The 27800-nt window shown below is 42.0% G+C and overlaps 1 protein-coding gene across 9 annotated transcripts in view; it reads left to right on the plus strand.

The window, feature by feature from the left end:
- Nucleotides 1-1881: 1881 nt before the first annotated feature.
- Nucleotides 1882-27800, plus strand: part of KMT2C (lysine methyltransferase 2C) — a 208126-nt gene continuing 182207 nt past the window's right edge. For 6 of the 9 annotated variants that reach the window (XM_063126186.1, XM_063126196.1, XM_063126224.1 and 3 more), the window contains exon 1: nucleotides 1883-2342. In XM_063126186.1, the coding sequence (XP_062982256.1) occupies nucleotides 2164-2342 (179 nt within the window). In that variant the 5' untranslated portion in view covers nucleotides 1883-2163. Of the gene's footprint in view, nucleotides 2343-24865; nucleotides 25273-27800 lie in introns of those variants that run through there. The other 3 variants (XM_063126216.1, XM_063126206.1, XM_063126258.1) reach the window with 2 other exon arrangements.

The following is a 27800-nucleotide window of genomic DNA, read 5'->3' on the forward strand; positions in this document are numbered from 1 at the left end:
CCAATCACGTCCCATTTTAAACATGTTGACTCAGAAGGCAGTCCCGCTGGATTTCACTGGGACTCACTTCGAGTCAGTAGGTTTGCAGCGCAATCCTGCGCATGTTTGACTGAGAAGTAAGACCCGCGTGTTCAATGAAGCTTACTCCCGAGTAAACACTGCAGCTTTAGGTTTGCTGACTTTTCTGCTCTTAAGGAACTGCACTGTTTTCAATGTAACATTGTTTTCAGCGTAACAACCGTCACCTCTTCCACTAATGCTAGCATATTGTGATCTCATTTCTATTTTACTAATAGAATGGGAATCGGACAACCCTACCTCGGCCTTGTGCATTGTAATTCTGACAAGAGAACTAAATAAACCAATAAATAAATACGGCGAAATAAATTTATGACAAGTTACGGTATAAATACTGTGCACAGGTGGGAAGTTCACGCTCAGCGTAAACATACAGTAACTTTTTTCGACTGTGTTTTGTTTTAATCGTACTAAAGAAGTACCACCCCTGTCCGACTGTATCCAGCAAGGGTGCGCGAATGACAGGGAGAAGTTGAACCACGGCAACAACCAACTGTTCTTATCCCTTCCCACGGAGATGAAAGGGGAGGCGGATTGGGTGTAATTCACACCCACGCGAAAAAAACATACCCACGTTCACTCGCGTCCAACGCGGGTCACACCCTACATTACCACACACAGCTATTCACAATCACACACACGAATTCTAGAAAGGCGCCACATTCACTAGGTTGAGCATTATCCATAAACAACAACACAAACACTTTCAACACGTAGACGCTCCTGCTAGCTGCGTTCAGTATGTTGAGCGAAACCCCCATCCCGTCCGAAATTACCGGGCTCCACATTTTCAGCCCAACCTCCATCGCCGCCGCTGCCAACAGCAGCAACAGCGGAGCCCGTGAGGTCAGCGGCGGCGGCGGCGCGTCGAATGAGATGTCTGTGCTGAGAAAAAGGGCTGGCCGGTGGGCGGGCGACTTGGGCAGGCGCAGTGTGGGGCCCTGCCTAGAGAAGGGAGGAGAGGGGAGGGGTGGCGAGTGAGGAGTTCGAGAGGGCGAGTGGGTGTCGTCGTCGTCTCCTCCTCCTCCTCCTCGGAAGGTGGTGGTGGTGACTGTGAGGGGAAAGAGCTGTGTGTATTTTGTGTGAAGAACGGGTGGTGGTGACTCGGCTTGTTTACACGCCTAAGACCGACCGACGACGCACGACACTTTCACGGCGACGAGGGCAGCTGTACCAGCCGCCGCCGCCACCTCAGGGGGGCTGGGTCAGCCCCGTCAGCCAGTCGCGCGCAACACCCTCCTCCCCCTCCCCCTCCCGGGGACAGCCTCTTCTGCCCCTCCCCCCACCGCCTTATTTTTCCTCCTCAAGTAAAACTTCCTGGCTGGCAGCGTCGCGGGCCCGCCTGAGGGAGAGAAAAGAAAGGAGCGAGGGGAGGGAAGGAGTCTCCTCGTGCGCACACCCGGCAGCCCACCTTCCTTACCCGACATCACACACACACACACACACGCCCTTACTTGCGTGTGTGTGTGTGTGTGTGTGTCCCTATCTCTCTAACCAGCAGCTGGAGGAGCTGTCAAAACTTCCTCTCAGCCGCCCTCAGCCAGCCAACCTTGGCCTCCGCCTCCTCTTCCCCCGGGGGCGGGGGAAGGGCACAGGGCCAACGAACGATGAAGCGAAGGCCGCCGCGGCAGGAGAGGAGTTGTTGCCTGTGAGGGGGGGTCGGCGAGAGCAGGAGTCTCCTCAGAGACGCGCGCACGCAACGCTTCCTCCCTCACACTCACACGCGCGGAGAAGTCGGCTGTGCGCGACCGCGGCGGTGTGGTCCCCTCTCCTTCCTGCAACAACCTCCGCCCTCCCTCAGCCCCCGAAAGAGAGTCTAATTGCGTGTGACTGAGGCGGGCTCTCCTCTCTTCTCCTCCCCATGCTGCTACCTGCGCGCTGGTCCGCGGCGGCTGAGGCCAGCAATGCGAGGCGGAGGTAGGAGAGCAGGAGGAGGAGGAGGAGAAGGAGAAGGAGAAGAAGAAGAAAAAGGGGAACAGCAGCAGCAGCAGCCGCCGGAGCAGGAGGAGCGTCGGGATCACCCTCCTCCCCAACCCCATCCTCCCTCAACATCCTCCATGTGTCTCTCTCGTCCTGCTGACTAGGATGTCAACGGAGGAACAGAGTCTGACGCCGGTGGTGGAGCAGCAGCAGCCAGAACCGCCGCCACAACTCCCTGAGCCAGGAGCTCCCCCCACGGCAGCCGCCGCCGCCGCCACAGACAAAAGACCTAGGGGCCGGCCTCGCAAAGATGGCGCTTCCCCTTTCCAGAGAGTCAGAAAGAAGTAAGTTCAGTGCGTGTGTGGATGTTGGCGAGGAAAAGACCGGGGAGAGAGAGACGCACACACACACACACACAAACACACACGCGAGCTGGGCGAGAGCGCTGTCAGCTCCAGCTGAGGCTTCGTCCCTTCTCTTTTCCGATCCAGTTGCCATGTCAAGAATGGCCACCTCTTGCCTCTTCTTCCCTTTGCACTTTGCCCTCCTCCTCTTCCTTTCTTGCTTTTCCTCCTTCCTTTTGTTTATACTTTTTTCTCTCCTCCCTGACCCAGTGCCATATTGTCAATGCCCCCAACTCACCTTTCTCTCCCTTTCTTTTACTTCCTTCTCTTTCTACCCCCTCCCCCCTTTGTCACCATTTCTTTCTTTTCGTTACTTTTAACTTCCCTTTCTTATTCTACTCTGTCCAGAGTTTTTATGTTTAGAATGGCTCTCTTATCATTGCCCATTTTCCCTTCTTTCCTTTTCTCCTCACCCTTCTCCCTCTATTTTTAATTTAGTTCTTCCTTTCTTCTCTTGCTCGTAGTTTCTTACCAAGTCTTTCTTTCTTTCCTTACTTCTTCTCTTGGCCTGTTCTTTTCCCCCTCCCTTAAGATGTTTTCAGTATTCTGAATATAGTGATCTTTTAATGTATGTTGGTCAAAAAGTCTGATTTTTGTAAGCAACAGGGTTACTTTTGAGAACAAATTTCCTTCCACCCTCTCTATGCATGCAAACAGCAAGTCCACCAACCTTAGGAAGGTGATTGTGTAATATGAAGCTCCTCCCTAGGAGCTGTCAAAAGCCACAGCGAGGGGTATGCACAACAGGAAAATGACTGGGGGAATATTGTGTTGTTTTGGCTTTGTCTCTCAATACTACCATCTTTCTCTTTGCTGGCATCCTGACAGTTAATCTGAAGAAATTAAATTTGTGGTCCATTCTTACAGTTCTGAGTGCTTATTAAAGAATGTAAGGAGCATTGTGTTGTCTTTGGTATCTGACTGTGATGCAGGTGGGGTTTGCCTTAAGATAGAATCATTCACAAGTTCATAGAATCATAGAATAGCAGAGTTGGAAGGGGCCTACAAGGCCATCGAGTCCAACATCGAGTTAACATAGTTTAGTACTAAACAAGATAATATATGGGCCAATGAATATGCACTGTGCTTGACTTCAAAGGTTCAGATGCTTAATGTAAACATTGAAAGGGATATGGGAAATTGCACACTGCTGGGCCCTGGCTTAATAATATACAGGTAAAGTTGGGGCTGTTTTCATTGTGCTTGATTTATACTGATATACATTCATATCTCTTTATTGCTCTATAAAACAAATCTTTGACTTTTCAAGCAAAATTCAGAAATGTGAAATTTTCATGCATGGTAGGAATATTCAAATTAAGAAAGTGAGAAGAAAAACTCACCATATTTCTACATTATGCAATGACCTGCATCTTTTCCACAAAGCATGCAAGAAGGGCTGCCCTGACCATTAGGCAAAGTGAAGCAGTCGCCTCAGGGGGCAGATGCTAAGAGGCATCAGCAAGGTCCTGCTCTGTGCCCCAAAAGTTAGCCTGCCATCTTCAGGTGCAGTGGAGGAATTCGTTTATCTGTCCAGTCCTTTTTTGTACATGGAATGGGAGGTGGTGCCATCTTGTTTTTCGCCCTAGGCAGTGAAATGTCTTGGGCCAGCCCTGCATGCAAGAGGCATAGTGCCCTCCACTACCGAAGACACCACTATCACCTATTTGCTAACACTTAGATTTGTATAGAGACTAGTATGAAAGATCTTGGCATTAGATAATTTTCAGAAACAATAGTAAGTTTCTAAAGGTAGTTACTTGACCTGTTCCAAAGGTTTTCTAAAGGATATTTTTAACAGCTAGAAAATAAGGTTGTAATGCAAGAGAGATTTCCATGTTCTACGGCTGCAAATGGTCGGCATATGTGCATAGAAGGTAACTTGGAAAGCTATTGTGTGTGGGAATATATTTCACAAGTCTATTTTGCTGAATGGTGCTTTAAACTAAGTTCTGTATAAGTAATAACTTAACACACTGAACATTAACCACTGAAAATAAAGTTGGCATAAGCTGTTTACAAAGTTTCTTGCAACATACACCCTGGCCATATATACAGTAATCATGATTGCATAGATATTTTATAAGTCTACAATGGTAATGAAATGTCCCTGCCCCTTTCTCTGTTGCTATTAGGTTTGCAAAATGTCATCTAGTAAAGGTGTTCTTGGTAGTGAACCTAGTCTGCTGCTACCTGCTGTTTGATTTGTCATCTACCCTCCATCATGACTTTGCCATTAACTTTAGCAACATAATTGCTCATATTTGGCTCAACAATTTTATTGAGGTCAACTAGTGTCCCTCTGCAATAGAATGCATTTCTCAGTAGAATAGGTAGTTTTCAGTGATTTCCCTTCCTCTTCTTTACCTTTCCAGAGCAGATGGTTGTTGTTATTGTTGTTGTTTTGCCAAAAATTGCCCCCTTCCTGTTCTGCTGATAGATCCTTCTGTCAGCAAAGGGACACTAGTTAAATACTATATTCTCAGAGGTTGAGGTATGCATTGCAAACCTATGGATTTTTACTGAGAATAAGTCTATCTAGAGACCTTAGTCCCTAGTATGTGCAATTTCCGTCTTGGGATGAGTTTTGGTCACTGTTAACAGTCTGCTTTGCATGGGGGTATATGATACATCTATTCCTTTAAAACTTGCAGTTTCTGTCCTATCCTGTAGCACCAAGAGGCTTATAGTATTTCATCTATAAACATACTGATAGCATAAGTGATTGTTAAATTGTTTTGGAGATCTTGCAGTTTTTATGGAGAGAGAGTTTCAAGGCTAGGGAATAAGGGTACATCTTTTTAGTTATTCCTGTTGTTCACACCTTGCACACAGAAGATACTATGGAGAGGCTGCTTATGGCAGACTCTGCAATTTGCAGGGAAGAAGGTGATTCCTAAGGTATGTAGGCTTCAGCTCTTTAGGGTGGAATCCTATGCATGTTAAGACAGAAGTTCTACAAGCTGGCTGGAGAATGCTGGGCATTGTAGGACCTTTTTTTCTATCTAAACATGCATAAGATTGCGCCTTTAGTGACTTATTGGTCAAAGCCAGCACCTTGGTTTGTGTTTGTAATGGAATGTAAAGGCGGTACATATAGTGGAGCACACTGGTGCAATGTGTTCAGCCCATTGGAGAGGTGGGACGTTTTGCTGTGCACTAGTGGAGCGTTCTTACATTCTCCAAAGTTATACAGTACTGCTGTTTACTATGTATCTGGCATCAAAAGTAAGTCAGCTGGTAGGCAGAAATGGCATGGTCCTTACCCAATAGAGTTAACATCTAATGTAAAATGACACTATTCTGATCTTGATATTGTGAAGACATGAATGACAGTTGACCAGTCAGAATTTGATGAGGCTTGCAGTCTTCCTGCCAGATGGAGCTGGTGGAAAGGGTTCCTGGTTGCTGCTACCATCTCCAAATGCAGTGATCCAGTGGTATCCTTAGGCTATGAGTCTGAGTGATCATGGGAGGCTTAACCCCATCAGTAACTGACAGACGTATCCCTTCAGGTCATAGATCTTGTCAACCATCATTGCCACATTCTTAACTGGATTCAACTTCAATGGTTTTTGCCTATATCCAGTCACTGACAGCAGCCAAATGGAACACACAAGCTACAGAAAGACATCTGGAGCCCTCATTGCAAAACTAAGCCCTTGTGCCACCTGACAAGCATATCCCCAAATAATTAATTTTTAGAGTAGCCTCATTTGGGACAACTTTTGGTTTATCAAAAAAATTAAAAAGTTTTAAAATGGGAAAGTATTAGTATATGCTTGCTAATGCAGCTTACTGGAAGCCTGAAGGAACAATCAAGTTCCTTTGCTGTGGACTGTAGTCCTCCATTAGACTAAACAGAATGAGATCTGCTATCTTTGAGGCCAAGTTTAAACGTTATTACTGACATGTAGCAAGTTATTGCTCGGGTACCAGTCTCACTTTTTAAAGGGAGGATTGTGAAGTAGAACTATTTAGAAGTCTAGTTTGTTCTTGAACTCTACCTAGTATGCTTTGAGACGCTGCTAGTAATTTCCCCCAAATTGTATGGAGGAAATTATATTCTATTTGTCCATTTCCATTCTTGTTGTTAATCCTGAGGCACGGATGTTGCAAACACCAAATGTTTCGGAATCAAGTGTAGGTGGTGGTTCTTCTTAAACTTTCTAGGCCTATATGGTATGCCATTTATTAGAATTAGGAAAAAATATTTAAAATTAAATTGTAAAAATGGCTGCACATATATGTGTATGAATTGTTTTTTATATGTTAATTAATAAAGGCTCCTAAAATGAAGCTAACCAGCAAAACTGAAACATTTTGAGTGCTACACCTGTTGTGACAAAAATACAAGAAGGTAATCTTTGGAGAGAAAAAGTCCTATAACATAACTGGCTGGGGAATGCTGGGAGTTATAGGACTTTTTTTCTGGCTAAACGTGCATAGGATTGCACCCTAAATGATACTTCTCTTACCTCACTTTAAATGTCATAGTGGCTCAATTCAGACAACACGTTTGTCAGCGGTGGTTTTAGAACTTCACGGTGGAGTTTTTACACCACAGTTGAGAAATGTATTGTCTGGTGGGAAAATTCCACCCTATGGTGGAGTTTTTTGGGAAAACGCTCCACGTAGAATATCCACGCTGTGCAGAGGAGAGTTCTTGCACAACCATTGCGTTGCATGTTGTGTGGAGGGCTCCATGGCGTTTTCCGTTGTGTTGAGTTGACTTTTCCCACTGGCTACAGAATTGTTGTTGTTGTTATTATTATTATTTTGTTGTTGTTGTTGTTGTTGTTATTATTATTATTATTATTTAATACATTGTTATACCGCCCCATAGCCGAACCTCTCTGGGTGGTTTACATAAAATTTAAACAATTAAAAACAATATACAAAATTTAAATCCACAAAAACATACAACATACACAGAAGCATATATCTAAAAACAATTATAAACAGCTATAAAAACAGATCCCTGGCAAGAGCAGCGAAAGGAGTGGGTGCCGCTCTAGGAGAGCCTTTGGGATTGGGTTTTTTTTGCAGCAATGGCTGATGGGATACCATTGGGAGGACTGGGGGAGGAGAGAGGGTGGAGGAACTGTCAATCAAATGTAACAATGGATTTTACTCAACTCCATGGTAACCCACAGTCACACAATGGTGGAGTTAGAACATGTTGCATGGAGAGTGCCTCCTAAAAACTCAACCATTGAGTGGAGTTTTCACACTGCAATGACTAATGTTTTGTCTAGGTGTATCTAGATGCACCTAGAAATGTGATCGTTGCAAATGTTTTCTAGCCCCTTCTGAAAAATTTGCAGGAATTCATACTAATATTTTAAGGCAAGTAATTATTAATTCAAAGTATTGTGAATTACAAAAACACCAAATACTTTAAAACCTAATTGGTTGGCATTTTTGTTTACAACATGATGCTTACAAAGTGACTCTATACAAATCTTGGTGCTATACATGTTGCAGCATCTTAGCAACATATTAAATTTCCAGGAGGCAAAGAAAAAACCCTTTACAAGGAAGTTTCCCCTTTAAAGGAGATTACTGCTTAAAATATAATTGTGCTATTCATGGGGTTTTGCTTAATGTAAAGCAGATAAGAAAGTATGTCTAAGCATTTTCTAAATATAAACGTTTCTACTTTAAGATTGGTCCAACTATTCCATTATAGAGAACAGCAAGTCATGGCGATAATATAAACAAAAACGGTATTATAACAGTAATGGCGGAACATATATTATTTATTTATAAAATTATTTCTGAGTTGGCTTTTGGCCCAAAAAGGACTCCCAAAGTGACTTACAAACCTTAAAACAACTTCATAACACTGCAAGTTAAGAACGATCTTTTAAAAACAGAATAGATTTAATACATTTTAAATAGCTCAAAATCCATGTAGAATGAAAGAGTCTAAAGTTAGATGCTTACCTGGGAATAAGTCTCATTGAAATCAGTGGGGCTTACTTCTGAATAGACATGTCTAGGATTGGACTGTTAATGGACTTATTAAAACTAAACAAATAGCTAGTCACTCTAACCTTGCTAGAGAGTAATCTGGTACCTCCATAGAGAAGATCCTGTCCTGTGTTTCCATCAATCTCGCCTCTCTTGGTGGGAGATAAAGAAGAGCCTCTAAAGTAGTTTCATACAGGAGGAGTTTGTCTTTCAATTATCCTGGTCCCAAACCATTTAGGACTTGTGGGCAAGAACCATAATCTTTAACTGTGCCCGGAAACAAATTGGCAGCCACTGTAAAAGCTGAGCAAAGATTCTCCTGTGGCTTTTTTATGAGCAATGCCAGAAGCACCCCCAAACTGCACATACGAACCTTTAGATATAATGCAACCCCATCCAGATCAGGCTGTTAATCCCTATTCAGTCTATCGTTGCAGCCGGACAACAATTTAGCCTCCTTGTTGACAACAGTTGACAACAGGAGATACAGCTGAAGGTTATCAGCATAGTGAAGAGATCCAACCCCAGAACTTCAGAAGACCTCTCCGAGTAGCTTCATGTAGACATTAAAAAGCAAGGGGGAATAAATAGATCTCTCAAGGAGGCAACTGCCACAGTAGGGCCAATGGTCACAGGGCTGAGCATAATTTTCCAGCACCACCCTCTGGCAGCACTCAGCCATATAAGATCAGAACACTACAAAGTTCACCTGGGGTGTAGTTGAGAATGAATGTAACACCTTTTAGGCATATGTACAAGGTTGCTTTTTACATTAAAATGTAAATTTACATTTTAACCATTTTACAATTATTCATCTTGTAGGAAAAGAGCAGTTGTATAAATCCATCCAGAGGGCCCAGAAGTAGCTGAAAAGCCATGTAAACCATGTTTGGTGCCTTTCAACAACATTTCTGTTTTGGCGTTTATTACCGTATTTCTTCGATTCTAAGACACACCTTTTCCCCCGTATAAGCATCTCTAAAAACGGGGTGCGTCTTAGAATCGCGAGTGCGTTTATTATTTCTTAGAATCAAAGCTTTTTTTCTGTTGGTGGTACTGAAATTAGTGTGCGTCTTACAATCGATGGCGTCTTAGAATCAAAGAAATACGGTAAATAGAATACACTGTACCAAAAGAGAATCCAATACAGATTTAACTTTGTGCTTGATTGTGATCATAATGCAGTTCATGCAGCGGATTTTTTTAAATTTCAGTTATCTAGAAGTTGTATTGTCAAAGAACATTAATGGCGGAACATATATTATTTATTTATAAAATTATTTCTGAGTTGGCTTTTGGCCCAAAAAGGACTCCCAAAGTGACTTACAAACTTTAACAACTTCATAACACTGCAAGTTAAGAACGATCTTTTAAAAACAGAATAGATTTAATACATTTGTTTCAGGAAAGCAGACACATGCATAATAAAATAACAGAAAAATCCTGTACATGTTTACTCAGAAGTCCCATTGTGTGTAATGGGGCTTTGCTCCAGTAAGTGTGGTTAGGATTGTAGCCTGAGCATCTCAACATGGCTATTGGGGACAACCATTTTGATGCATTTGTACCTTTTCCTGAAACAAAATTAACCCAGGAATACAGTTTCTAGGTAACTGAAAAAAATAAAAACTGATGCATGGGCCCTATTATGATCAGTAGAAATATTTGCTATACAGAATAAAAATTAGAAATATTAAGGCATGCAATTACATTGTTTTATTAGAAGACCTTGAGATTCTGCCTGCTTTACACCCTTAAAATTGCCTTGTGTTTAGAAGGGCCAAAATTTAATAAGCTTTATTTTATGAATGTATAGTGTTGGTATACGTAGGAAAGCAACAATCATCTACCTGAAAGTTTAACCTTGTGTATAATAGTTTATTTGCTGATAAGTTTCACTCCCCTCTACCTCAAAGTGCATAAACAAACTATCAGCTTGTATTTAGATATTTCATAGTGAGTTAGGGCCCCATTATATTAACTATTGCATATTCACAATCATAAGGTATATTCTATGCAAAGAACCTTCATAGTCCCAATTTAAAAATGAGAGCAGCAGATGGTGATGAGATGGGTCTAGTGAAAAGTAACAATGAAACAGCTGTGAACAGTACAATGAGTTGCTGGACATATCATGCCAGGTGCTTGAGCATTCATTCTTTTGTAGGCCTTACATCTTAGATTCTTAATGATACATTTTTTGGAGGATATTGTAGTTGTAGATTTGGCTCTGTAGGTTTTCTCCCTCCATCCAGGAATTTTGTCCATGTGCAGGCAAGATTTAAGTCTGGAAATGTACAGTAATATCCACAAGCAGAGAAATGAAAGGCATTGGCAGACAATGGGGTAAAGATGTCCTTTGGCACCATCAGGCAGAGATGCTTTAAAAATAATTTATTTTTCTCTCTCTACATATTATATTTTCTTTTTACAAACTGCCCTGGAAGCGCTACCAAAGGGTGTTATAAATTTTTAACATAACTAAGGTGTATAAACATTTGAAACAAGCAAACAAACAAACAAAAATCAGGCAATGCTCCTGGCACTCTTTTCTGGACCACAATGAGGAAACATTTTATTTATTGAAAATATCTCTAGGCCACCCTAGAGGGTAAAACCTTCCCAAGATAGCTTTGAGTATATACAATGCATAACTGTTTTTTTTTTTTAAAAAAAAGCCATAATACTAATATTAATAAAACCAGCAATAGCACCAACAGAAAAACATTTAGACAGTTAAAAGTACTGAAATCCAATAAATAATTACAGCTAAAACTAGATTATATAAAATTGCTTTAGGAGAAAGTAGGGAAAAATAAGTCTTTAGGGCTCTTTAAAAGGCTTGCAGTGAAGGGGGCCAGCGTGCCCCAATTGGCACAGCATTCCACAAACGAGTTCTATAATACACTCATTTTGGTCTTATGAAATGTGGACTCCTTGATGTACAGTAATTGCTATTAAGGATTACTTTATACAACCAATCTTGTCAAATCTGTTAGATGTATGATGTCTAACCAATAAAGAGCATAATGTGCAATGAAAAAACAATGGACACTCATCTAAAAAATGAACTATTCCCCCCACACACACACACTCCCACTCCCCCCTTTTATGTAGGTGTCCTTTGGTTTCCTCCAATTTAATTCCAGATTTAATTCCATGAGCAGAGAGAATACTTGATCATGAAGGCATCTAGGAAAAAGAGGAAAGAATTCGGCAATGCCTAATTATGTGGGGTCTAAGCACAATTTACATATATTTTCATCCCAAATCCAAAGTGCTATATACTGAGCTCCATAAAATTGGCAGTGCTTCTAGAACACGCTTTGAGTGCAGCACATGCATACTGCCTGACAAGTTACCCTCAAAAATTTTCATGGTGCAGAAAAAAGCTGTTGTGAGGTGATGGTGAAAAGATTAGAAATTCCAGCATGTACAAGTGAAGACTTGCAGCATCTGATTGTGCATGCAGTTCTCTTTCCAGAGATACAGATGTGGAAGCTTTCCCTTTCATGCTGATAACACCCAACTCTACTACTCCTTTCCACTCAATTCCAAGGAAGCGGTTTCTGTGCTAAACCGGTGTCTGTTGGCAGTAATGGATTGGATGAGGGCGAACAAACTGAAACTTAATCCAGATAAGACAGAGGTGCTCCTGGTCAGTCGAAAGACAGATCAGGGAATAGGGATTCAGCTTGTGCTGGATGGGGTTACACTCCCCCTGAAGACACAGGTCCGCAGCTTGGGTGTACTTCTGGATTCAGCCCTGAGCCTGGCCAGGTGCCAGGGTTTCAGCGGTGGCCAGGAGTGCATTTGCACAGTTAAAGCTAGTGCGCCAACTGCGCCCATTCCTAGAGATGTCAGAACTGGCCACGGTGACACATGCCTTAGTTACATCCCGATTGGATTACTGTAACGCGCTCTACGTGGGGCTGCCCTAAAGAGTGTTCGGAAACTCCAGCTGGTTCAAAGAGCTGCAGCCAGATTGTTGACCGGGAAGTTACAGGGAGCATACAACTCCCTTGTTAAAACAGCTCCACTGGCTTCCACTCTGTTTCCGGACACAATTCAATTTATATGACCTATAAAGCCCTATATGGCTCAGGTCCAGGTTATTTGAAAGACCATATTCTCCCTTATGAGCCTGCCCGTGCTTTAAGATCTGGAGAAGCCCTTCTTTCAGTCCCACCATCTTCACAGGCATGCTTGGTGGGAACATGGGGGAGAGGGCCTTCTCAGTGGCTGCTCCAGTGCTTTGGAACTCTATTTCCAGGGAAGATAGACTGGCTCCCTCCTTGATGGGCTTTCGGAAGCAGGCTAAAACTTGTTTGTTCCAGCAGGCCTTTGGAGAGTAATTTTGTCCTCCATCTATGTTAATGACTTATAATTTTGTTGTGTATTTTAAACATTTTTTATTTTTTACATTTCTTTTCCTAGGTTTTACAATCTATGTTTTAAACTTTGTAAGACCGCCTTGAGGCCCAGTATTGGGCAAAAGGCGGGATAATAATAATAATAATAATAATAATAATAACAACAACAACAACAACAACAACAATAATAATAATAATGTGCTTAGCTGGATCAGGGTATCTGTGTGTTTCTGTGTAAAGTGAAACAAGGTTTGTTTGGCATAACCCTAACTTAGAATCTGGCTTTCCAGATGTTCTTAGATCTGCATATAACTTTGCTGCTGGTTGGTAAATTTCTGCGTAGCTGCATTGGATTTTGGCCTTTCTATAAAAGACCTAGCTAACTTTCAAGAATGTAAGCCTATGCGGCAGGGTCTTGCTATTTACTGTTTTACTCTGTACAGCACCACGTACATTGATGGTGCTATATAAATAATAATAATAATAATAATAATAATAATAATAATAAGATGTGGTAGTGAAAGATGTTTTTTTCCAAAAGTTCATGTGAGATAGGGTGTGAGAGACACGTTTTTATAAGCTGGAACAATATATTTTGAGCAACTTGGGCATACAACAAAAATTGGCACCTATGTTAAATTTCCTCCATAAGGAATAGCACCATTTGCTCTGACTGTGTTCACACAACACAATAGTCAATGGTGGGATAATAGTCAACTCCATGGTTGATTTTCAAGAGGGTACTCCCTACATGACATGATTATAATCAACTGTGGTGTGGATTAAGACCAGCTTCGAGTTAACTATTAGTCAACAGTATGTTTGATTGACACATCCCCTGCCCTCCCCCCACCCCACCCCAGTCCTCTCGCTGGTATCTTATTAGCCATTCCAAGTTCTGCCAGCTGGATGAGAGCAGCAGCTGCCACTTTGGTCGCTCTTGCCAGGGGGCTCGGTAGTCGCTGAAAATAACCAACTAATAATCAACGGTGCCAGACACATGACTTGATAATCAATGTTTGTTCAGATAATCAACTATGCACAGTTGATTATTTGGTTATTTGTGTTGGTTATTTCAGCCAAATAACCAACTGTGGTGTGAAAAAGTCCTCTTGTGTCATGACAACATGAAGTTGTACATTTTCTCACGCCTGCTCCACATCACTGACTGGAGTTGGGAAAAATAAAGATTTTACAACACAGGGCACATAAGTGTTTTCAGAGTGTTTAACATTGTTTATAATTAACCCAACATAGCTACTGAGAAGTCTACCAACTACTAGCAAAGATATAGGCAATTCTAAAAACATCTGGACTAAAAAAAACCCATCTAGGAAGCCAGATTCTAAGTCGGTAATTTCTATATGGTTCAGGTCCTTCTCTGGTCTGGCCCTTGAAGAATGGCTGTGGTCCACTGCAATTAGAAAGTACATTGAGTATGAAATTGCTAGCATCTGGTACAACCTTGATGCTACTAATTTTTCAGCTCAGTTTATAGATGCGTCCATTACATGGTCTGATCCATTTTTGTTGGAATGGATGCATTTAATTACTTTGACCTGAGGGTATGGACTTTGTTCCATACCCCAAGAACTGTTTGTTCTTTTGATCCTTGCCAATCATGGCTTATAACATCTATCAGGATGTTAATTGACTGGGTCCTGGAGGTAACCATTTCTTCTGCATGATAGTGAGCAATTCTGGCCACCCTGAAGATGCTGCTGCTCTTTAAATACTCCTCATACCCCAAGGATTATAACAACTATCAGCAGATTGCAATTATCACCCTTCTTGGGCATGATATTTGAGTGGATGATCTCCATGCAGGTGTAGTTATTCTTGGATGAAACTGATGGTTTTGATCCATTTCAATCTGATTTCAGCTTGGAAACTGCTTTTCTTTCCCTGGTCAAATATCTATGTCAGGAGAGAGATGGGGACTGTGTGACCCTGCTCACTCTCCTGGACCTTTCAGTGGCTTTCAGTTCCATTGACTATGGTATTTTTCTGGGGTGAGACTTCTGGAGCATGGACAACTGATTTCATGGACAACTGATACTAGAAGGTGGTACTGGGATACTAATTACTTGTTCTATGGGGCCCCTTGGGGCTCTATTTTGTCTGCTGTGCTCTTTAATAGCTACAAAAACTGATGTGTGAGATCACTCACAGATTTTGGATAAAATGTCATTAGCATGCTGTTAATACCCAGCTTTACTCTTTTTTACTGGATTTAGTTGAAGCAGTGGAAGGATTGAACCAGTGCTTGAAATTAGTAATGGACTGGATGATGGTCATTGTGATCAGTTCGCAAGACACTTAAAGGTACATTTCAAAGTGCTGATGCTTATTTAGAAAGCCCTAAATGGTTTGGGAAATAGGTGCCTAAAAGACTACCTCCTATTTCATAAACACCGTGTTTATCATCTGAGGCTTTCCTCTAGATTCCCAACCACTACCACCATCCAAAGCTAGGTCAGTAATGACTAAAGAGAGGCCCTTTTTGATAATGGCATCCTGCTTATGGAAAGCCTTCTGTAGGGAGGCTAACCTGGAGCCAACTGTGAAGTAATTCTGATGTTGGACTAAAACGTCTTTATTTGACAAGGCTTCCTGCACATAGTGTGACCTGCTTTTATGATAGTTTTATTTGTTGTACTGGATGTGTGTGTTTTTATTGTTGCTGATCTTTTGTGCATATTTCAAGTTATTTTAATATTTCTTTTCTTTGTATGCCATCCTCATAGTTTTGCTGAAGAGCAGTCTAGAGATTTTTAAATAAATCTGTACCTTACTGGGGACAACCTAACACGTAAATGTCATTTTTGATGGCAGTCTCTTGCCTCTTCTCTAACATATAGTTGCATTGTAGAGTGAATGATTCCATACTTTAGCATGGGAAATAAACCCAATTTTAGCATCACATTATTATTATTATTTATTTATTTATATAGCACCATCAATGTACATGGTGCTGTACAGAGTAAAACAGTAAACAGCAAGACCCTGCCGCATAGGCTTACAATCTGTGAGAACAGCTTTAGTGTCACAACGTGGCACAACTTCTAGCATACTATTTCTCTTGCTGAGAAAAGTGTAGTGGCATACTTGCAAAGTGTTTTATCATATGCGATATTTCATTTCAGTTTTTTAAAAAAGTCTAAACCTTTATATTTCACTGTAAAATCTTCAATTATATAGAAGCAGCTGTTTTAAATTCTCAATTTTAAAATGTTACTGGACATGTAAATATCTCATTTAAACTTCTACAGTTTTCATAGTAATACCTCAGGAAGTTATTGAATAGTCAAACTTGTAGATAAGATTGTTTAATACATTACAGGATAACCTATCCCTGGCCTCTGTTTCTCATAGTTGTGGTACAGGCATGTGTAAACTTCAGTTACCTAGAAAACTCTTTCCCTAAGTTGTGTCGTGATGTCATTTGAAGTATGACATAATGACATAAGTTAGAAAGACGTTGGTGGGGTGAGGGGTGGGGGAAGGTAGTCCAATCAGTCAAGGGCATTAGTTTACATACAATGGATAGGAAACTTGCTTAAAGTAACTTTTTTGTTCTTCATCCCAACACTCCATATTTTACACCTTTTTATTTGTGAATATGTTAATACTATCTTTATAACTTAAATTATCTTTTGGAAATGCTTTTTCCACATAAATACTTAATTGAATAATACAGCCTAGTTCAACATAAGCTGGAATCTTCTTTTCAATTTGCCAGTGTGTTGAGGAAGTAAGTCAGGGAGTCATGTATTTGCGCACTTCATCAGGTTAAGTAACTTTATTTTAAATTTGTTTTAATTATTAAGTCCAATCCTGTTCTACATTGCTAGGTGCTAAAACTTACCCTGGAGTCAATCTAGGATTTAAACTGGCTAAACGGAGTATATTCCCAAACAGACCATGCTTGAGACAAGCCTATTGTAACTGGGATTTATCCTAGGAATTTTATTAGACTTTTATTGTATTATATTTCACTATTATTAGCTGACTTGTAATGTCCTTATTATTATTATTGTTGTTATTATTATTATTATTCCACCTTTTTTCAACACTGTGCCTCAATTAATGAGAGAAAGTTATGTAGACAGGGGTGATCTTAGCTTGATATTTGTTCCAGGTACATTGGTTGAAAGCATTATTAAATACATAATTAGTAAGCATATAGAAGGGTATGTCCTGCTGAAGAAGAATCAACACAGTTTCCACAAAGGCAAGTCCTGTCTCACTAATCTACTAGAATTCTTTGAGAGTGTCAACTAACATGTAGACAAGGGTGATCCTGTGGACATTGTTTACTTGGACTTCCAAAAGGCTTTTGATACAGTCTCTCACCAAAGACTCCTGAACAAACTTAGCAGTCATGGAATAAGAGGAGAGGTCCTCTTATGGATTAGTAACTGGTTAAAGAACAGAAAGCAGAGAGTAGGAATAAATGGTCAATTCTCCTGATGGAGGGAAATAAATATTTATTTATTTATTTATCATACTTATACCTCGCTCCTCAGCCAAAAAAGGCTCTCAGAGCGGCTTACACTTAGGAAAAAAGACAGTCCCTGCCCTCAGGCTTACAATCTAATAAAGACATGACACACAAGGAAAAGGAGTCAAGGAGGGAGGAGAGAGAAAGAAAGAGAGAGAGAGAGAGAGTCCAGCAGGAGCAGGCCCCGATGTTACTTCTGCCTGCTCCTGTCCCCTCGGTCCTTCTTCTTCCCCACAGGGCCAAGATGGCAGTTTGCCCTGTGGGGGGGGGGGGGAAGAGTCCAGCAGGAGCAGGCTCCGATGTTCGATGTTACTTCTGCCTGCTCCTGTCCCCTCGGTCCTTCTTCTTCCCCACAGGGCCAAGATGGCAGTTTGCCCTGTGGGGGGGGGGAAGAGTCCAGCAGGAGCAGGCCCCGATGTTCGATGTTACTTCTGCCTGCTCCTGTCCCCTCGGTCTTTCTTCTTCCCCACAGGGCCAAGATGGCAGTTTGCCCTGTGGGGGGGGGGGAAGAGTCCAGCAGGAGCAGGCCCCGATGTTCGATGTTACTTCTGCCTGCTCCTGTCCCCTCGGTCCTTCTTCTTCCCCACAGGGCCAAGATGGCAGTTTGCCCTGTGGGGGGGGGGGAAGAGTCCAGCAGGAGCAGGCCCCGATGTTCGATGTTACTTCTGCCTGCTCCTGTCCCCTCGGTCTTTCTTCTTCCCCACAGGGCCAAGATGGCAGTTTGCCCTGTGGGGGGGGGGGGGAAGAGTCCAGCAGGATCAGGCCCCGATGTTCGATGTTACTTCTGCCTGCTCCTGTCCCCTCGGTCCTTCTTCTTCCCCACAGGGCCAAGATGGCAGTTTGCCCATAATAGTGGAGTCCCACAGGGATCGGTATTGGGACGAATTCTTTTCCACTTATTCGGTGGACACAATTGCTTCTGACTGTCCTCTCTCATAAGGAGAGCCACACCAGCCCCCTGGTTTTCCAGGGAACTGGCAGTGATGAAACAAGTGAGATGGTGACTAGAGCGATGTTGGCTAGAGCCTATTTGAAGGCCTACTCCGTGGCAATACGGGCAGCAAGAAAACTTTTTTTCTCTGCTACTATTGCATCTACAAAGAGCTGTCCAGTGGAGCTGTTTTAGTTGGTCAGGGACCTTTTACACACTGGCCTCCAAGAAGAGAATTCAGATTTTTCAAGCAGACCAATTTGCCCAGCACTTTGCAGACAAAATAATTCAGATCCGCTCTGACTATAGTTGATACAGACCCAGTAGATGTAACTCTGGCACCTGCTTGTCCAGTAATATTGGATACCTTTCAATTTGCTCAGCCCAGTGATGTGGGCAGGATCCTTGGAGAGGTGAGAGCTAGGTACTAGGTCCTTGCCCTTCCTGGTTCATAAAAGCAGCCAGAGAGGGACTGGCTGAGTGGGTAAGTGGAACAATCAATGCCTCCTTCACCAAGGCACGGTGCCAGCCTGCTTGAAGGAGGCAGTGGTAAGAACCACATTGAAGAAGCCCTCCTTGAACCCCACTGTACTGGATAATTATCGGCCAGTCTCCAACATTCCATTTTTGGGCAAGGTATTGGATTGTGTGGTAGCTTCCCAACTCCAGGGATTCCTGGATGAGACAGATTATCTAGATCCGTTTCAATCTGGCTTCAGACCTGGTTGTGGGACAGAAACAGCTTTGGTCACCTTGGTGGATGACCTATGCTGGGAACTGGACAGGGGGAGTGTGTCCCTGTTGGTTCTGCTGGACCTCTCAGCGGCATTCAATACCATTGTCCATGGTGTCCTTCTTGGCTGCCTTGCTGGGATGGGACTTAGAGGCACTGTTTTACAGTGGCTCCATTCCTTCCTGGAGGGAAGGTGATGCTGGGGGATTCCTGTTTGATTTATTGGCCTCAGGTTTCTGTTTGGTCCCCATGCTATTTAACATATACATGAAACCATTAGGAAAGGTTGTCTGGAGTTTTGGGGTGCGGTGCCACCAGTATGCTGATGATACCCAACTCTACTACTCCTTTCTATCTAATTGCCAGGAAGCTATTTCTGTGCTAAACCGGTGTCTGTTGGCTAACACATTGAAGCTTAATCCAGACAAGACAGAAGAGCTCCTGGTCAGCTGAAAGGCAGATCAGGGAATAGGGATGCCGCTTGGACTGGATGGGGTTACACTCACCCTGAAGACACAGGTCCACAGCTTGGGTGTACTTCTGGATTCAGCCCTGAGCCTGGCCAGGTGCCAGGGTTTTAGCGGTGGCCAGGAGTGCATTTGCACAGTTAAAGCTAGTGCACCCGCTGCAACCATTGCTAGAGATGTCAGAACTGGCCACGGTGACACATGCCTTAGTTACATCCCGATTGGATTACTGTAACATGCTCTATGTGGGGCTGCATTTAAAGAGTGTTCAGAAACTTCAGCTGGTTCAAAGAGCTGCAGCCAGAGATGACTGGGGCTAGTTACAGGGAGCATACAACTCCCCTGTTAAAACAGCTCCACTGGCTTCCGGTTTGTTCCTGGGCACAATTCAAAGTGCTGGTTATGACCTATAAAGCCCTATATGACTCGAGTCCAGATTATCTGAAAGACTGTATTCTCCCTTACAAGCCTGCCCCTGCTTTAAGATCTTCAGGGGAAGCCCTTCTCTCAGTCCCACCACCATCACAGGCACGTCTTGTGGGAACACAGGAGAGGGCCTTCTTGGTTGCTGCTCCAGTGCTCTGTAACTCTCTTCCCAGGGAAGCTAGACGTACTCCATCCTTGATGTGCTTTTGGAGGCAGGCAAAAAAAATTTTTGTTCCAGCAGGCCTTTGGCAAATGTTTGGACCTCTGTCTGTGCCAATGACTTTTAAAATGGTCATTTTAAATGTTTATATGTTTTAATATTTGAACATATTTAATATATTTTTAACTTTTGAATATTTCTTTTTATAGGTTTTAAATGTATATGTTTTAAATTTTGTAATGCTGCCCTGAGGCCCAGCATTGGGCAAAAGGTAGAAAATAATAATAATAATAATAATAATAATAATAATAATAATAATAATAATAATAGATCTGGAATTAGGAGTGACCAGTGAAGTGGCCAAGTTTGCCGATGACACCAAATTATTTAAGGTTATTAAAACACAAAGGGATTGTGAAGAGCTCCAAAGGGATCACTCCAAACTGGGAGAGTGGGCATCCAAATGGCAGATGCGGCTCAATGTAAGCAAGTGTAAGGCGATGCATATTGGGGCAAAAAAACAACAACTTTAAGTATAATCTGATGGGATCTGAGCTGGCAGTGACCAAACAAGGAAGACATCTTGGGGTTGTGGTGGACAACTCAGTGAAAATGTCATCCTAGTGTGCGGCAGCTGTAAAGAAGGCAAACTCCATATTAGGCATTATAAGAAAAGAATTGAGGAAAAAAACTGTCAGTATAATACTGCCTTTATACAAATCCATGGTGTGACCACACTTAGAATACAGTGTACAGTTCTGGTCTACTGTGTACAGTTCTGGTCACCAAACCTATAAGAGATGGGAAAAGTGCAGAAAGAGACAACTAAAATTATTAAGGGGTGGAGCATCTTCCCTATGGTTGAAACAACTGGGATTGTTTAGCTTGGAAAAAAGACATGATAGAGGTGTACAAAATTGCATGGTGTGGAGGACGTGGATAGGGAGACATTTTTCTCCCTCTCTCAAAATACTAGAACCCATGAAGCTGATTGTTGGTAGATTCGGGACAAATAAAAGGAGGTACTTCTTCACACAGAGCATAGTGAAATTATGGAATTCACTACCATAAGATGCAGTGATCACCACCAATTTGGATGGCTTTAAAAGGGGGTTGGATAAATTCCTGGAGGAGAGGGCTATTGATGGCTACTAGCCCTAATGGTTATGTGCTGTCTCCTGTATCCGAGGCAGTAAGCCTGTGTTCACCAATTGCTGGGGAAAATGGGTGGGAGGCTGCTGTTGCACCATATCCTGCTTTGTTGGTCCCTGGTTGATATTTGGTTGGCCGCTGTGTGAACAGAATGCTGGACTAGATGGATCCTTGGTCTGATCCAGTATGGCACTTCTTATGTTTTTAGGATATTTTTCCCCTACAGTACTGTAAACACAGGTATGCATTATTCAGACTTGTTGCTTGCTTCTCTGGGTTGTTGCTCTGATGATAAGTTTTAGGACTGGATATAATGACTCTTGAATGGGACAATGCCAAATTTTTACACTGATATAATGAGCCAATGTAGGATATTATGCTGATACAGAAAAATGATCCTCAGCAATAATTTTCATATAAACCGTTTCCAGATAAAATATTTTTGCATAGTACAGGATTGAACAGACAATGTAAAACAGATGCTGACTGCATTGTGAGTGAGAATAGTTGTACTTTCTTTGCACCAGATTCCATTCTAGTCAGTATAAAGGTGCTAGTGCCCCCAGTAAAAAGGCATTGTGCAACTATTCTATCTTTCCTTCCTTAAAGGACTGGAGAAGTGGTGGTAGAATACAGGATGGCTACAAATGGAAGATAACATATGGAACACTCATAAAATTCTGTGTCTGAAGAATGAAAAGCTGTGTTGAAGCATTTGTATCTCACCATATATCACTGGAATCTCAAGGCGGCATACAGATAAATCCAGAACAATGTAAAACAATAAATATATACATAGCTAAAAACATATTAAATCGTTAACTAAGTAAAACGAGTAGAATTTTTGAAAGCAATAGAAACAATTAAAAACAATTTAAACTATGTGCAACCATGAAGAATTTAGCCTTCAAAGGCTTTGATAAAAAGCCATGTTTTAACTTGGAGTAGAAATGAAGCCAGTGTCGGCACACGTCAAGCCTCTAAGGGGAGGGGATTCCACAACAGAAAAAGCCCTCTCCTATGTCCCACCATAATGTATGTCTCACATTGGTGGGTCACAGAATAGGGCTCCTCCAACAGATCTCAAATCTTGGGCAGGCCTTGAATTCCAACCAGAAGCATATAAGCAGCCAATTCAATTCTTTTAAGATCAGTGTTAAATGGTCTCTATAGGATGTTCCAGTGAGCAGTCTAGCAGCTGCATTTTGCACCAGCTGCAACTTCCGAGTCGTCTGCAAGGGCAGTCCTGTGTAGAGTGCATTGCAGTAGTCTAATCAGGAAGTTACCAGCCCATGGACTACTGTGGCTAGGTTGTCTGTGTCCAGGAAAGGGCGTAGCTGACAGATCAACCAAAGCTGGTCCCAAGTACTCTGGGCTATGGAGTCCACCTGGGCCTCCAGTGACAAGAATGGATCTAGGTGTACACCCAAGCTATGCACCTACTCCTTCAGAGTGAGTGCAACCCCATCCAGGACAGGATGCTTACCCAATTCCCAGACTCAAGAACCGTCAGTCCACAGAGCTTCCCCTCCATCTATATTAATGTCTTATAATTTTGTTGTGTATTTTTTAATTGTTTATGGTTTTGTTTCCCTCCCCCCCCCCCCATGTATATTTTAAACTTTGTAAGGCCGCCTTGAGGCCCAGCATTGGGCAAAAGGCGGGATACAAATAAATATAATAATAATAATTATCAGGATTCAGCTTCAGTTTATTAGCCCTCATCCAGCCCATTACAGCCTCCAGGCACTGGTCCAGCACCTTCACTGTCCCAGCTAACTCCGATGACAAGGAGAAGTAGAGCTGAGTGCTAGTAGCGTACTGATGGCACCCAACCCCCAAATGCCTAATGACCTCACCCAACGGCTTCATATAGATGTTAAACATCATGGGGGATAGAATAGAGCCCTGTGGCACCCCACAGCTTAATAGCCATGTGGTGGAACAGGAATCCTCCAATACCACTCTCTGGAATTGGCCCTGCAAGTAGGAGTGGAAGCACTGTAACACAGTGCTTCCTACTCCCACCTCACAGAGCCAACCCAGTAAGATACCATGATCAATGGTATCAAAAGCTGCTGAGAAATCCAGGAAGATCAACAAGGTAGCACTCCCCCTGTCTTTCACCCGGAGTAGGTCGTCGGTGAGAGCAACCAAGGCTGTTTCAGTGCTGTGCCCTAGCCTGAAACCAGACTGAAATGGGTCCAGATAATCCGTTTCTTCCAAGAATGTCTGAAGTTGCCCAGCCACCACATGCTCAAGCACATTGCCCCAAAAGAGGATATTAGTGCTGGGGTGGTATTTCTCATATACCTCTGGGTCCAAGGAGGTCCTCTTCAGGAGAAGGTGCTCTACAGCCTCTTTCAAGGCAGCAGGCACCACCCTCTGACAAAGTGAGGCATTTACCACCACCCCTAGACCCACCCAGTCAACCTGCCTCTGGTAGATTGGATTAGCCACTTGTCTGGAATCTCCCCGAGTTGCACTGTGCACATCTAGAGTTGCCTCAAACATCCATGCAATCTGATTCTTTCCATGCTTACCCCAAAGTAAGTCCCTCTGATTTTAATGACATTTACTCCCAAGTCAGTGTAAATTAGATTGCAGCCTTATGTCTGCATAATTTGGAGATATTGGAAATAGCTGCACTTAAGTAAAATTATATTTGATTTAAGGCCATATTTGGCAGAGGGAGGGTGGAGGAGACTGGAATTTTAGCTTAACATTTAGTTTCCCCTTTAGCATACAGATAATAAATGTTGGTTTTCTAATCAGCTGAATAATAGTATCAAGGCTATTTAAGTGTGGACCAGTAAATAGGCCATTGAAATAAATTACTGGCAAAGCACGTAAAAACATGTTGAAATAAGCATTGTTTGAGACAGACCAAAGATAGCCCAGCCTCGACTTTGTGGATTAAGATAGTAGATTGGTTGGTTCTGATAGATAACTGGGCGAGTTTGTGATATTTTTAGAGGACAAGCTCAGGATAAGTGAAATAAAAGTTACATAACGCTTCCTTTGTTTCTGTTCAGTTGAAAAAGTTTTTTTTGGCAGAAGCCAGTTGAGGGACTGGAAAGGGGACAAAGGAAAAACCTTACCAATGTTTGGAGAATATGGACGTATGAAAACTCCTTTAAAATCGTACTATAGCTTGAAGTTGAAAACTGGTACCATGGGAGATGGTGAGGGAGATATTACTCAAGGTGTGGGGACTTTTTTTGGGGTGGGGGAGTTCTGGAAGTGGGGAAGCAAAGTTGTTTAACAAAGGAGAGTAGGGTCCATCTCCCCCGCGCATCCTCGTCTCCCCGTTTATTGAGCCATCTTCAGACTGAACTCCTTATGGAGCTGAGGTGACAGTTTTCCTTTCTGGTTCTGAGACTATCCCCAGGCTTTCGGACGTGCAGCTGTACACGCAAATGAATTCGAGTTGCATGAGGTGATGAAATTCTCCCTTAAACCCTGTTCGAGGTTTCTCCCCGGTGGTGGCAGTGAGGATTCTGTTGGAAAAGATTAAAGTGAAGATCAATTTGGTATAGTTGCTTTCAGTTGGTCGGGAAAGAGTTAAAGCAGAGGCTTCTTTCAGAGGGAGTGTTGTGGGACTAGTCGCTCCGGATCCTTGATAGGATGAATCCAGTCCGCACATTTGTGGCGCTCCAAATAGTCGGATCTACTTTCTCCAGCCGTGCTTTTTTACCCTCTTGGTTCCTCCCCTCCCCTTCCCTTCTCCTCCTCTTCCTCCTCCGGAGGCTCTAGTCTGGTGTTTGTGGGGGGGAAATCCTGAGAGCTGAAGTTCCGAGGCGTTTCGGGGGTTCACGGATCACCTTCCTAGCCAGCTCCCGCAATGGTAGTTCAGGCACCATTGGTCTAGGGGAGCGCCCACCAGTTGTCTTAGCTGAGGCTGCTAGGGAAGTAGCCTGGGAAGTGAAGTGTTGTTTGATTTGGGAGAGTAATATGGCTGATCTAAGGGAGTGCTGAGCAATTTGTCTCTCTCCGTACGACACTGAGCTTGGATTTTAACATGTTAATAATTTCTTCCTTCGGATAATCCTCTTTGGGCACCGATGCCAACCTTTTCGTTTTTCCAAGGGGTTTTGTGAAAGGTTCCAAGGCTGTGGATAATGTTGTACAGGCAAAATTGGACGGTGGTGAGTACCCTGCCGTTAACTTCTTTGTATTAGAGGGCAAAATATGACAGGAGCCCCCGGGCTATATATGGCAGGCGGTGTTACGGTTCCCTGGAGACTGATACTGGTTTAAAATAAAGAGGGGTGGTGGGATCCGAAGCAAGAGCACCATTCTAGGAAGTTATCGGGAACACTAGGTTGACACACGAGATATTTCAAAGGAGTTTGTTGTCTGTGGTCGTCGTAAAAATGGTTATATCGGTATCTGTTGTTAGCTAACACCCTGCGATCAAGTGAAAAGCTCTGCTCTGCAATGGGAACTAATTTATGAATAAAAGTCATTTGTTCAGATATTTGAATTTATTTTTCTCAAATGGTGTAGGCGGCATTATTTTGTTGGATTTTTCTCCGCTTGAATGCTAGATTGTTGCATAGGCTATAATAAGGAATATGATTTACGTGTCTGTTGAAGTCACCAGTACAACTCTTTAGTTTTGCAAATAATTTCAAGTTTAAATATTGTATGCATAAAATTTCAAACGAAAACTTTTCTATATGGCATTCCTTTCTATGAGGAATTTTTAAAAATGTTATCTGGAACATTCCAAAATAAAGCATGTGTGAACTATTGAAGCCATTTTAAATTATTATTTGGTTTTCTATAAGAAATAGGTCATAAGTGGAAAAGGAGGTTATGTAACTAGTTGTTTCTGCGAAGTTGATACACAGTGTAAGGACGAACTCCTCCAGCATGTTGCCAGTACTGTTCTTCTCACATAAGGCCTATGCAGTTAATTCCTTAGTATGATATATTTTAGTCATATAACCCATCATATAACAGCCATAGGCTGTTTAATTTTATTTAATATCTGACATTTTGAAGTCTAGTGCAGTTCTGCTGTTAAAGTGTGGATTTTATTGCATTTGTGCCTATTTGAAGTAAAATGAGACAGGTGGGTCTGTGCCGGTGTTGAAAAGCTTATTAACACTAACCAAACAACTGTATAAAATGTTCTGGTGAACAAAACTTTCTATGCCCAAATAAAAATCGTAATTATAGCTTTGTTAATTGTATATTAAGATTCTGTAGGTATTGCTGGTACTATTTTCATGCACAATAAAATGAATACTTGCTATGTAAGGAATAGCCTTGTAGTACAATGCCTGGCCGTTGAAAATATTTTTAGCTTCAGTACTTTCAAGACAAATACAAGGCGAGGACAAGATACTGTTCTGTCAGCAGTGTGATGCAGCTGCATTCATGCTAAGCCATTCATTAATGTCTTGTTAAATAGCACTATGCAATAGTTTTTTAATGTTATGAAAGCAGTTGCTGCATATCCCTTGAACACAGCTGCCTGAGCCACTTTACTTATAAACATTAGATGATATATTCACAGTTCAGTGACTTTTTACTATACCTTTTTTTTAACATGAGTAATATGTAGTAACCAAATGACCTTTTTCTTTTAAACTTACTTGGTCAGTGTGTGCCATTTTCTTGTTGTAGAATTAGTGTCAGTTGTGATATTTGCTCAACCTCTTTTCCTACTCTAGAATAATGAAAAATGTAACATTCTGTGCTGTGTGTTTTGTTTTGGTTCACTTTTGCATTTGACATTACACTAATTGGATCATACTACTGATCATTTCAGCCTGGAAACTTCCATAGCGATTCTTGTTCACCATATTTACCTTGAACAATAAATCAAACAAATCTTATATAGAATACAAGAGCTCCCCTCCCATTGAGTGTTTTACCTGACCAGACTGTGGAGTGAGTGAGTAAAACACTCTTTCATCAGTACAATCCTATATTCTCAGAGGTAAGCCCCGCTGTGCTCAATGGGAGTTTCTCCCAGGTAAGTAGGTGTAGGATTGTAGCCTTAGAGATGTTATTTTAAAATTTACACAGTTTTGAGAAATGAGTGCTGTTACTGTTGTTGGGGCTTATTGGCTTTCCCTTTCCCCCTTTGCTTTGTAAGTTCCTGTTCTGTCACAGTGTTGTTTCTTGTTTTGAGGAATTCCTACTTCCAAGCGCTATATAATTTCTAGTCCATTGTGTAAACATCCCAAATACTTTTATTCCCAATGTTAGGGGGCTACTAACAGTAGTAATTAAGTCAGAGATGTATCTTTTAAAAATGGCTAATTCAGTATTGCCTAACGCGTATTGGGTTTTTCCTTCACGTAAAGCTATCTTAGCATTATCTTTGTGTGTGTTACTACTGATGTTGTGATTGATTATTTTAAGTGAAACAATTGGACATTAGAAATTTGGAAGATGTAAAGGATATTGTAGTTAAAGTTGTAAGATGAATATAGTAATGTTCCATTAACACTTTTGATTTAAAGGAGTCATGCTTCTAGTTAACAGTCTTCCTGAAATTTAGGGGGAAATGTTATTTCTGGGCGCCCACCTAGTGAGAAACGGGTTCTCCATAAGTAAATAAGTTTAGCTTGGCTCAGATACTTTTCTCCTTTTCTGTATAATAAAATGTGTTGTCCTGGTTGAGAAAAGGAAAAAAACAACTGATTCCACACAGCAC

Source organism: Elgaria multicarinata, chromosome 1 (assembly GCF_023053635.1).
Source record: "Elgaria multicarinata webbii isolate HBS135686 ecotype San Diego chromosome 1, rElgMul1.1.pri, whole genome shotgun sequence".
Lineage (NCBI taxonomy): Eukaryota > Metazoa > Chordata > Lepidosauria > Squamata > Anguidae > Elgaria > Elgaria multicarinata.